Here is a 13,370-nt window from a genome sequence, read left to right as displayed (position 1 = left end):
ATCCCTAATCATGCTCTTCTATTTCCCCCAACATTTATCTATTTTTTTATTCTTTTTTACAATGAAGCACAGATCGTAAGAGAAAAACTAAGAATACCTTGTCTATTTCTCTCCCCAATTTAGGAAACATTAAAAGTTCAAATGAGGTTATGTCTTCTAGATTTCCACAAAATTTTCTGTCCAAAAAAATTTATATACAAACCATTCTTTTTCAAAATAATAATAATTTATAACACTTAGTTATTTTCAAAATAGAGAATTTTCACTTACTTTTTAGTGAAATTTTTAAACACGAACCGAAAAACAAACATACTCCTAAAACTTCATCACTAATCTGCAATATCTACCCCCGTTATGTTTATGATAGTTATTTTAGGTTAGTTATTTTCAAAATAGAGAATTTTCACTTATTTTTTAGTGAAATTTTTAAACACGAACCGAAAAACAAACATACTCCTAAAACTTCATCACTAATCTGCAATATCTACCCCCGTTATGTTGATGATAAAGGCAACATAAATACACATATGAGGCTGTATAAATAGGCTATATGGCCTACTCTTTATAGGCTATATAAATTATGTCTAGAATACTGCCTTTCAGACTGTACTGTGACTTTATAGTCTGTTCAGGTCATCCATCCATTGTTAGTAAAGGACATAACTCAGTCTCCCTTCATAAGGTCGAGGTTGAAGTTTATGTTTCATGCAAGTATAATTCCTGCTAAATTTGCTACTATTCCAGTTGATATCCGTGCAAAAAAGTTTTATTTATTGGCTGGGCTCTGAGGAACAATGGGCAATCATGAGAAAGTTGTTTGTCGTAAGAATTTTTTGAGAATTCAAGAAGAGTGTGTTTGTTTTCAGGATGATATAAGGGCATTCTTTGCTGAAGAAGTTATAATATATAAATATGAGTTATGGTATCCGGTTGAGAGGAGTAAGCTAGTAACCGTTGAACAAAATAACGAAAAGTTGACTTTGAAATTTGATGTTTTGGACAATTTTTCTAATTTCAATTTTAAAATTGGAGATGAGTTTTCTCATAGTATATTAAACATAGAAAATAATTTTGTTCAAAGATGGATCCCCAACAGTCTCTGTCACTTTTGGTAGAGAGTTAGTGGGGAGGATATTTTTAATATTCTTTCCGAAGAATGGACATTGATATGTCCAAAGCTCTGCCAATTCATGTAGATGCATAACAATATAATTATCTATACTTATTATATTACAAATTACTTTTTCATATCATATACAGTTCAATAATTATTTTTTTAGTCTATATTATGTAAATTCATCTATAATTTTGCTGTATTGTAAGCTATTCTATATAAGTGTATAAGCCAGTATATATTGTAATCTACATAAATAAAGTACTCAATCAATCAATCAATCACTCTTACATAGTAGCCTATACTTGAGTATGATTCTCTCTATTATCATAGGTTAGAACTTAGAAGTAGCTACTAGATATGAACTAAGTAATTTAGATTTGTGCACATTACATGAGCACGTTGAACGTGAACTAGCATCATAAGGGCTAGGTCGCACAAACGCCTTTTGAATTTTAACCGTGATTAAACCACGTGATGCCAGGAGAACCAATCAGAGAAGACGCATTCTTTCCAAAAAAAAACTTCTATGATTGTACAGGTGGAAATTCCATCTAATATCCATCTAGCTGTTATTCTGTTGTCAATATTTGCAGTAGCAGAAGTCTTCGGGGTGAATTACAGCATTTAATTTGGATTTTTGTTTAATAATAATTGTAAATTCTATGATTGGTTTTGTTGTATTTAATCATGATTAAAGTTTAACAGATTTTGTGTAACCGGGCAAAGGTATGATTTGGTTCGAATGATTTCCATATTGCATTCGTTAACTGTGGGTTTACTAGCCTAATGTAAAACCATAAACTATGAGAAAATCACTTATCGTTTTACAAATTAAAATTGCCATGACTGATAGCTTACTCTCCTGTACATTATACAGTAGTGAAGGTACTATGATCTTAAAACTTACTAGCAATAATTAATTATTATTATAAGACACTGAAATAACGAACGGTTGTTTGCTTTCCCCACTACAGTATGTGGGACAAATCCTACACGAACTTGGTTCAGGGAACTAAGTTCCCTAGTGTATGGGGCCCTTCAGTAGAAGGAATCAGTTCGGATCTTAATCTTTCTAAATTCAAAATTAATTGTTTCAAGTGTTTGTGTTTTGTTTCAATGTGGAAGAAGTTAGTGAAGAATTGAAAAGTAACCTTTTATTTGGACAATTTATTTTATGAAATTGGGATGAAAAGAAGTTTTGGACTGTAGTCTGTTTCTTTGTCCTCAAGTTGATTATGAATGATGATGAATAAATAAAATTAATAAATAATATTATAGTAATTCATTATCATAGTAGCCTTTACTTGATTATGATTATCTGTATTATTGTGGGTTAGAAGTAGCCATCAAATATGAACCAAGCAATTTAAATTTGTGCACTTAATTTTCAAGAAGGGGGCAACTCTGTTTCAGACTTTTCTCTAGTCCAATTTCATCTATAGTAGATATTTTTACTATAGTGCGGTCCACGTTATAATGGCAGTGGATAAAGATAGAAGAATAGCGATGCCGATTCTCTGCATTAATTATATTTCTACACTGTCAAAAATATAATTGGCATCGTTGTGAACCTAGAAAAGGATAGTAACACCGGCTTTGTCGAATAATAGACAAGGATAGCGAAACCTAAGTTGATCAAATACTGTCATTATTACGTGGACGTATAGAATCACTTCACTTATATAGGATACTTTATTCAAATTAATGAAAACAATATAAAAACTTGTAGTACCCATTATCAAAAACTTTAAATTTTTTTAACAACTTGTTTCTACCATGGTTCATGATTTTAACTTCAAAAATGACCAATGGTCAAAACTAGTCGTTAAAATATTTTAAAGATTTCAATAAAGGGAACAAGTTTTTATTAATTTAGATTTTTACTGTAGTACATATTATCATAGATATACAATAGCATAAGTAGATATCCCATGGTATAGGGCGTTTATGTCGCAACTTTTACTGTTATTTCAAGCCGTAGTCCACGTAGTTCTTCCCCGTAAAGCTTTATGACGCTGGTAGTCTGTCATATTGTGCCGTTCATACACTCTTACCCGGGTCAAAACAGTAAAAATCGACAGTAATCGGCTTGAGATAACAGTAAAAGTTGCGACATAAACGCCCTATACCATGGGATATCTACTTACGCTAATGTTACTCTATGATATTATACTGTAAAGCAGATACTAAATATCTTCTTCTTCTTTCAAACAGGGATTAGGCTATTGCTTGTTCCGACTCACATTCAGCTTGTAATTAGAAAAAAAAAATAAATCAAGAATAAAAAATATATAAATTAATAACAGCTCCTCTACATGAAAGAATTATTCAAAATAGACGCAACTGGTGCAGTCATTTGGATAGAATGCCACCTGGGAGAATTCCCGTTGTAGTCCAAAACTATAGACCTACTAGACCTATACAGGAAAAAGAGATGTAAGGAGACCAAGAAAGAGATGGGTACCGGAACAGGTTAATTAATAAACCTAATCCCTGAAGTGAAGATGATGATGATGATAAATTAATAACATCAATATAATCTAATCTCATATAATCACTATCATCATAAGCTTCAATACAATCTACTGTTTTCATTTTATAATAAATGATGATCATCATTTTCTACTAACTTTTCTACTAAATATGAACCAAATGACAGTATTTTCAAAAAGGGGGGCCTCTCTCCAATGATAAGCCTACTCTCTTCTTAACCTCCTTCGACTTATATGACATTGAAGGACAGTACTTGGGGCATGAGTCCCAAGTCTGCACCACTCTGGGGGGGACAGGTCTTGGGACATCAGTCCTAAGTCTGGGGGGACATTGACCTTCGAGGACTTGCCAACCAACCCCCCTGCCCCCTGAAACCGTAACAGGGGTCACTGAGTGGCAGCGAAGTTGCATTGCACTCAGCTTCTTGTTTTGTTTTGCTTTACTTCTTTCTTTTTCTTTCTTTTTGCTCTTGTTTCTGCAACGGACCACCGATGCGTCTCTGATAGTCCCCCCCCTTATAAGGGGGCACTCACTGAACGGTGACCTGAGGTGAGCCCGTGCCACTAGGAAAGAGAGAGAGGAATAGTTAGGGTCGCACTGTTTCACTCGACTGCGTTCTTCATCATACACCGTTGACAGCACTGGTCAATTGCTTCTTGTTATACTCGTTCGTTTTCTTCTATCTCTGCTTCGTCTCCCTCTTCATCGTCCTCTTTCCTTCTTCTTTCACTCAACTTGTCGTCTGTTCCGTCATCTTCTCTTCATTTTTCTAATCTATGTTTGCTGTTTATTTCCTTATCCTACTTTTCTCCAAGATTTTCTCTCTTTATTCCTGTTTTTTTTTCTCCAGTTCTTGTGTTTTTTAGATTTTTCTCTAAGATTTCCTCTTCATATTCCTGCATTCTTTTCTTGTCCTCTTGTAGATTCATCTCCTAAGCTTTGTTCTTTTTTTCTTAGATGTTCCAAACTTCTTAGAGCAGTGTTCTTCATCTTCAATCCTCCAATCATCTTATTTTTCTCGTATTTTTAATTTTCTTTTGAAGGTCTCAGAATATGACGATTTCCTAAATTTTCCCTCCTATTTCTCTTCGGTTTCCTACTTTACCTGTAAGGAAAAGCCAAATATTTGTGATCTTTTCCTATTTGTCCAGCTAATAGTGACTCACTTTCTTTTTCAATGTCCCACCTAGTTTTCCACTGTCTCTTCCATTTTCTTCAAAATTATCTCATTTTCCTGGTTTATATTCTCCTCCCTTAGTTAAGTTAATCAGCATTCTCTTCTCAATCCCCTATTTGTTTCATGTTTTTAATCAATTCTCCTACTCATTATTTCTAATCTTCATTCATCTGAATCTCGTTGTTGTTGTTGTCTTCGTCTTCTTCTTCTACCCCTTCTTTTTCTTCTCCTTTTCCCCCTTTTTCATCTCCTCCCTCTTTTTCTTCTTCTCATTTTTCTTCTTATTTCTCTTCTCTCTCTTTTTCTTCTTTTTTTTTCTTCTTCTTCTTTTCCTCCTTCTCCTCCCTTAGTTAAGTTAATCAGCATTATCCCCTTTCCCTTATCCCAATCCCCTCTTTGTTTCATGTTTAATCAATTATCCTAATCATTATTTCTAATCTTCTTTTATCTGAATCTCTTTGTTGTTGTTCTTCCTCTTCTTCTACCCCTTCTTTCTATTCTTCTTCTCCCCCTTTTTCATCTTCTAATTTTTCTTCTCCGTCTTCTTCTTCTTCTTCTTCTTCTTCTTCTTCTCCGTCTTCTTCTTCTTCTTCTTCTTCTTCTTCTTCTTCTTCTTCTTCTTCTTCTTCTTCTTCTTCTTCTTCTTTTCTTCTTCTTCTTCTTCTTCTTCTTCTTCTTCTTCTTCTTCTTCTCTTCTTCTTCTTCTTCTTCTCCTCCTCCTCCTCCTTCTTCTTCTTCTTCTTCTTCTCTTCTTCTTCTTCTTCTCCTCCTCCTCCTCCTCCTCCTCTCTTCTTCTTCTTTTCTTCTTTATCTTCTTCTTCTTCTTTATCTTCTTCTTCTTCTTTATATTCTTCTTCTTCTTCTTCTTCTTCTTCTTCTTCTTCTTCTTCTTCTTCATCTCCGTCTTCTTCTTTATGTTCTCCTTTTCCAGCTCCATGATTCCTCTCAACAGAGAATCGGTTCAGCTGATCTGGCAGAACTGTACCTGACCACAGGAGGCAGCAAAACCAGTCAGGCACACGACACAACTATAAATTGAGACAACTGATCACTCCTGTTACCATTTGACTCACTCTCTCTCTCTCTATCTTCTTTACTCCACTCTCTTACAATTGTTTCCCCTCTTCTATCTCTCTTCTTCCTTCTATCACCATTATTCTATCACGTTCTCTCACTCACTCTCACTCCCCACCTCTCTCTCACTCTCTCTTTCTTTCTCTCTCTCTCTCTGCCTTTTCACTCCAATCTCCTACAATTATTCCTCCTCATCTTTCTCTCTCCCCTCTCCTATCCCGTTCTCTCTCACTCTGCCAAACAACTTCTGTAACTAGATCCCGTTGCAATTTTATTCTATACAATATTCTCCTCATATAATTCTCATCCCTCTCATTCTTCCACCACCCTCTCTCATTCTACTCCTTCTCCATACTCTCCCCTCCCATTTTTTATCAGCATATTTTAGTTTCTTCTCTGTCCTTCTTTCTCTTTCTGCTACACTATATCCTGGTCAATTTAATCGTACAATTTATACTTATGACTGTAGTCGATTGGTTTGTTTATTATACACGTGCAGAGGTCTTGAAAGGTTTAGAGCAGTTATTCTAGATGTGAAAAGACTAAGAGCAGTTATTCCGGATGCGAACGTTCTTTATTTTGTTGTCTCGCCTGTATTTGTGTGCTTATACTTAATGTTTATATCAAATCTATATCGGATGTGTTCTCACTCTGTAATGTTTAGTTGTACACTTTCGAATATCAAAACATTATCCTTATCCTATCATAACATATTGTTCATTGAGAACATTCCATTCACTCTTTAATAATGTAGACTTTCGAATATAGAAATCACACATTATACTTTCATAACTTGTCGTTCATTGAGAACAAAATATTGTTCACTCTTCAATGTTGTAGACTTTCAAATATCGAAACTTACTCATGATACTATCATAACAAATTGTTCATTGAGAAATTGAGTTCATTGTATAGCGAATGTATGTAGTGGCTCGGAATATTCATTCAAAATACTGATGATTCATGATCATAACAGCTTTGATTTGAAGTATTTTGATATAAACATTTTTACTTTTCTTGCCCTTTTACCATAGGTATAAGGAAAGTAATGCTTTCCGAAAAAAATTATGGTACCCTAATTTCTAAACGTTTCAAGATCCTCTAAGTCCAAAAAAGTGGTTTTTGGGTATTGGTGTGTGTGTGTGTGGTGTGTGTGTGTGTGTGTGCGTGTGTAGAAGATATCTCATCTCCCAATTAACGGGATGAATTGAAAATTTGGAACTTAAGGTCCTTACAATATAAGGATCCGACACGAACAATTTCGATCATATGTAATTCAAGATGGCGGTTAAAATGGCGGAAATGTTGTCAAAAACAGTGTTTTTCGCGACTTTATCGAAAATGGCTCCAACAATTTTGATCAAATTTATACCTAAAAAAGCCATTGATAAGCCCTATCAACTGCAACAAGTCTCATATCTGTAAAAATTTCAGGAGCTCCGCCCCATCTATGCAAAGTTTGATTTCAGATTCCCAATTATCAGGCTTCAGATACAATTAAAACAAAAAATTTCGAGTGGAAAAGATTGAGCATGAAAATTTCTACAATTAATGATCAGTACCATTTCCACCTAAAATTGAAAATAAGCTTGAAATTCGAGATAATGTGATTATTCAATTGCAAACTGTTGGCAACTGTTGATTCTATTAAATGATTCACTATGAAGAGATAGCAGACCTCGTATGTCTCCAGCGTTATTGTCCTGTCACCAGCTGGCTCAGATCTTTGTTGTTTACAAGTATACTTGAGATGCGCGTGAACACTAGCGTCAGGTGATAAATTTTCATAACGGCAAGGAAAGTTATGTGAGTGCGCCACACCAGATTTTATCCATTGAGAACATAGTTCATTCTTCAATGATGTAGGCTTTCAAATAAAAAAACTCACACATCATCCTATCATAACAAATTGTTCATATAGGAAATGAGTGTATTCTATAGCGAATTTATGTTGTAGCTCGAGAACTCCATTCAAAATTCTGAAACATGATCGTTTCAGTTATGATTTACAGTATTAACTAAAATTTAATGAAACTAAATTTAATGAAAATGAAAGTGATATGCTGATCCAAGACATAGATTTTCTCATTTTGAACTCTGAAATCTGAAATAGAGGTTAAGTGTAATCAATTGAAGATGGAGTAGACTGTATTACAATTAGAATTTAATCAATTAAATTGATTTGAGTAATTAGAATTTAGTCAATTAGAAGGGCAGTATTCAATTTTATAATGCTCTACCACAAATTGATTATACGTCAATATTATTAAAGGTTGGAATTTTTTAAGAGAAATGATGAAGATCTAGTTTAACACTCCGCAGTATGACAAAGCGAACATCCTACTCAAAAAGTGTGAAAAATGCTCCACTATATAAAGATTGAATAAACATTCTGGATGACCAAGTATTAGAATTGATATGAAACATTGCAACTTGTCAGTGATGTAGCTCTATTCCATGGGAAAACAAACAAATTTATTCGACAAATAATAGGATAAATTAGGAAGATGGTAGAAAATCATCTTTATTTTCAAATTTTCCCCTGAATTATTCATGACAAGCCACCACCAGATATCAAACGCTTAATAAAATTTTCAACAGCAAAAAATTGCGGCGTAAATTTACGTCTTGGAAAAAATTTATTCCCAAGAGGAGAAGTTATAATAGATTCAAATGGGGGAAATACAGAGGAAGCCAGTAATTGAAGATGGGATGAGTTGAAGTGAAAAGAGGAAGAGAAGAAAAAAAAGAGAATGAGAAAATATATTGAGTGGAACAACAAGTATGAGACATAAAAAATGAGATAATAGAGAGGAGTTTGAATGATTAAATTGTAGAAGAGATATCTCAAAAGAATTATGAGTTTTTTAAGGAAGAGTGGGTAAGGGGATTGGGTGGAAGAGCGAGAGAGAGTGAGTGAGTGGAAAAAGCTTCGAAGTGTGCAAAGAGAGAGGAATTAGCGCATTTCCGTAGGTAACAGCTCTCCGAGGTTGGAAGGAAAAGCCACAAGCCTTTTGCAGGCCGGAAAACTTTTCTAGTTCTCGTCTATTTTCCGACTTTTCCGACGTTGTTCGTTTCTCATGCATTTTCAGTTTTCTTTTGTAGAGTGGTAGCAGCCACTTCTCGATTCCGACGGCAATTGTTTGTTTTCGACGCTGATCTCAAAGAAAAACTGTGCTAAAAAGACAGGAAAAACGAAGAAAAACCGCGCTGGCGAAAAGAAAATTCAATATTCTCATCCAGTTATGGCGTGTAACAGAAGGCTTTCATATTTCAAGTTCAGATAGAATTCATGGTGGTTGGAAAAAAAATGGGTCAATGGATGATTATGAATTTCAAGTTCGAAACCTCTTTTGTAACTTGAATCTCCTAGATTTTGAAAAAGGTGTGAAGTAGAAATTTAGAGATTGTAAAGGTACGTTTGAACTTGTGCGAGTATATGAATTTCAAGTTCAAGACCTCTTTTTAAACTTGAATTCCACAGATTTCAAAAAAGGTTTGAAGTAGAAATTCAGTGATAGTAAATGGGTATGTTTGTACTTGTATATGGCAAAGATTTTTTTGATATATATGATATATTCTTATAACCACAGTGATTAAACTTATTCGAGTGATATAACTATAATGCTTGTCTGTGATATAACATATGAATTTTTGAATCGAAAAATATCATGGATCTAATCATACAATAATTAATATTTATGTATAATATTTTATTTTACCAGTTTCGAGTACTAAGTAGAAAGAATTTGTTATCATTCGAATTGTAATCTTTCTAAATTCAAAATTAATTGTTTCAAGTGTTTGTGTTTTGTTCAATGTGGAAATTAGTGAAGAATTGGAAAGTCGCACATAACTTAATTTGGACAATTCATTTTATGAAATTGGATCAATAGAAGTTTTGGACTGTGGTTCTGTTTCTTTGTCTTAAGGTGATTGTAAATGATAAATAAATATATAAATTAATTAATACAAGTAATGGTATAACATTTGGGAACCCACCTGAAGTCTCAATCCTGCAGATATTATGTTAAGAAGTCCTTTTATCCTTTTAAATATTATGTTATTGTTATTTGGGAGAGGAATGGCACAAGGTTACCTTATTTTCCTCTCTTAACATTTTGATAATGTACCTATTGTATAAATGAATAATAATAAAGAATAAATGGATTCACGAATAATGCTGAAATTTGAGGGTATAATCACGTTCAAGTGAGGAATTCAAATCGAAATAGAACAAAATGATTATCATCCTTCTATCATACTGTAGACTGTACTCAATATTAAAAATCTGATAATCCAAATAATTTAAATTTAAGCATTTGTTGACATTATTCTATAGACTTATTAATTTCTGAACAAATAGACGTGGAGGGATAAGCAACTACAATATACTGTAGACTGTAACGAAATTCAATTTTGTTAATCCACATAATTTGAATACAAGCATTTGTTGACATTATATCATAGACTATTAATTTCTGTACAAATATACGTGAAGAGATAGGACACTACAGGAACTCTAAACTGACACAACTAAACTGAAAATCAATGAAATCAATACCATAACCAGTTCCAAATCTATAATGGATGACAATCATGCCTTGGCTTCAAAGCTGAATAGCTTTAGCGGAACAAATTAAGCTAATCACTTATATACAGAGAGTCTAGAATGTAGAAGGTGTGTATATAGAGAGTATACCTGTATATAGAGCGCTCTCGGCTTGTATTGTACAATACAGGGTGCCCCATTTAAACCCCCCAACCCCTCACCAGCGCTTAATCGAAGACCAACTTCCGCCATTTTCAATTTTGCGCATATTAATTGGCAGTGTGTGCATTATTTCCTGGTATAGATATACTATAGACAGTTACATTCGGGTTTCACTTTCATATAAATAGGTATATAGGAAGGTTCTAGCTTGTTGCGGTGGAGGTCAATGATTTTGAAAAAGAGATTATTATTTTGTAATATATTCTGCAACAATAGTAGTGTTTCACTTTTAGAGAAGAATTTCGACATTTTTTCCAAGTTTTGAGAGATCTATCTAATTTGTAACTCGGAACAACGCTTTAAACTCAATAACCATTTTTGTTCTCTCAGGGCAACTAAGTCAGGGCTGACTAATATCAGGGCACCGAGCTTCGCTCGTTATTTTTATTAATTTATTGATTAACAGAACACAATTCTCTAGAATGATAGTGTTTATATTTCACAGCTGGCTATTATACGTCAGCTTATGAATTTCGGGGATGCGATATTTTGATTTTCCACAGAATCACTCGCTCACTTTTTACCATCCACAGACGACGAAAGTCTCAGCTGTTTCAGCCAAGGATGAATTATCCTTTTTCAATGTCGTTCAGCGAGTTTTCCCAAGGATTGGACCTAGTGCAATCGAATTTTTATATCATAAACCTACTATGTTCCAAATTTTGTGAAAATCGTTAGAACCGTTTTCGAGATCCGTTGAACATGAATAACCAGATATGAATATAAATAACCAGATATAAACATACAGTAATTGCTCGCTTAATATAATAGGATTGAGCAAAGGTACTCCTGAAGTATTTATAGAATTGTTAATGTGGAGAACATATCATAATAATTATTTTATACATTTTTTCGGAGATGAATATCTCCAATGAATTAAAAACAGATTTGGAAGTCAATATACATGAGAATGATACCAGGAGCATTTATTATTTATTTATTTTTTTGAAATTGAAACTGAAATTTCATCCACAACATGTTTTACAAACGTTTGAATCTTAATTTTGTATCACTCAAATCTATCTAAGATTAAAACGACGCGTGTTTTGTTGGTAGAGTTGTTGACTCTATGACAGTATTCCAAAAGTACCATTGATTTGATTAGTAAATGAATTGAGATATTGTATTGTCTCTCATATTACAGTACAACTATTGAACTATTTTATATATCACGTATTTTTTCAATGCTTTGTTTCCGATCATAATATGTGTGTTCCAAAGCCAATACTCTCTCTCATCTTCCTTCACGGTTTCTTGTGAAAAATTTAGTAACACAGTGAAAAAACCCATCATCCCATTCAGTTTTTGAAAACTTTATAATAATATCTATTTTCAAGATTCATTTTATACGTATTTTTCCTCTGATATCTACAAAGGCTTACACCATAGGCTTCTTGCTGCAAAGGCAGCATCTATAGAATCTATAGAGTATAGATTTCTGTGATAGCTAGTAGATATTAGCACTTACAAATTGTATAGATACAAGTATAAGCGCATTGGATTAATAAATTATATCGGTTTAATTTCCTTCAATGTTCATATTTAATTGGTGTATGGTTCTTTCTGAGCTTCTTTCAAATAATCTCTATGATAATTTTCAACTGTTCATTGTATTACATGTAGATATACTCAAGCTGCGTTTACACCAAAGTTCTTAACAAAATTTCAATAATTTAATCCTTATAGATTCTATTAGATTTAACATAACTTTTCTGAAAGCTATCAATATTTTCCTATCCTTCTAATCTATATAACATATCATTTAATGGGATGTTCCAGGACGTTCCTGTCAGGTAGTTACGCCTATTCGCCAATTTAAGTAAAAGTAAATTTTATACAGCAATGATATATAATTTTCAAAACATTTTTTCATCAACAGCGATCGAAAAACATCCTAGTACGAGAACATTTACTTCTCATAAACCTACTTAAATATCTCAAAATATATTCCTAATTATTTCTTTCTTTGCAGGTAAGAATCTGCGCCATTTTTATGACGTCATTCCACGTTTTGGGTTTACTGGCTGTTATTTGGTTTTGTGATGGTAAGTACTCAACCAAGTCCTAGTTCTAAATTCTTGTTTCAAGTAGACTTGATGATCTCCATAGTAAATTCAAAATCCACCAATGAAAATTGATGCTCCAGTAAATGAGTTCCAAGAATTATTTGGGTTTGTGTATGATTTTGGATCTGGCTTCCGAGAAATCCAGGTTTTTCCTCGTGAAGAATGGGAAATATCAACGGAAAAACCCTCAATGAAAGTTGCTAATTGGTACTCTCTTTCTGACAAAACAAAAACGTTTCACGTGGGATTATCTCTGAGATGATTTTCCTCCAATTTGGAGTTTATGAAGAGCGTCTCTCTTGAAATATCACAATTATTATTTCATTTCTTCCATTGAAGGTTGACATTTGTTTCATTTCATTCATGGTTGACTTTGCTCTGTTGATCTATTTGAAGATAATAATAAGAGTAGTATTTATTTTCTTCTATGATAGCCTTTTGACGCTTGAAGATATAGGATAGACCCTTGCATAGTTGATTATAGACACAGGAGAAAGGCTAAACAATAATTTCTGAAACACTTATTGACATGGGCTTCTTTTAAATTAATAAAATAAAATAAATCTTATAGCACCCTTTATTTTTTAAAAAACTTTAACTGTTTTAATTTTTTTTTTTAAAATAAAGGGTGCTATAAGATTTATTTTGTTTTATTAATAATTTCTGACG

General features: G+C 33.2%; 1 protein-coding gene across 3 annotated transcripts in view; it reads left to right on the top strand.

Moving 5' to 3' along the window:
• Positions 1-13,370, top strand: part of LOC111049323 (DE-cadherin) — a 477,993-nt gene that overhangs the window by 243,586 nt on the left and 221,037 nt on the right. For 2 of the 3 annotated variants that reach the window (XM_039426678.1, XM_039426677.1), the window contains one exon: positions 12,608-12,680. In XM_039426678.1, coding sequence (XP_039282612.1) covers positions 12,678-12,680 — 3 coding nt within the window. In that variant the 5' untranslated portion in view covers positions 12,608-12,677. The remainder of the gene's footprint in view (positions 1-12,607; positions 12,681-13,370) is intronic. The other variant, XM_039426676.1, reaches the window with a different exon arrangement.

This window comes from Nilaparvata lugens, chromosome 4 (genome assembly GCF_014356525.2).
Source record: "Nilaparvata lugens isolate BPH chromosome 4, ASM1435652v1, whole genome shotgun sequence".
Taxonomy (NCBI): domain Eukaryota; kingdom Metazoa; phylum Arthropoda; class Insecta; order Hemiptera; family Delphacidae; genus Nilaparvata; species Nilaparvata lugens.
The sequence above is the reverse complement of the archived record's forward strand: the minus strand, read 5'-3'. Positions and strand labels throughout refer to the sequence as shown.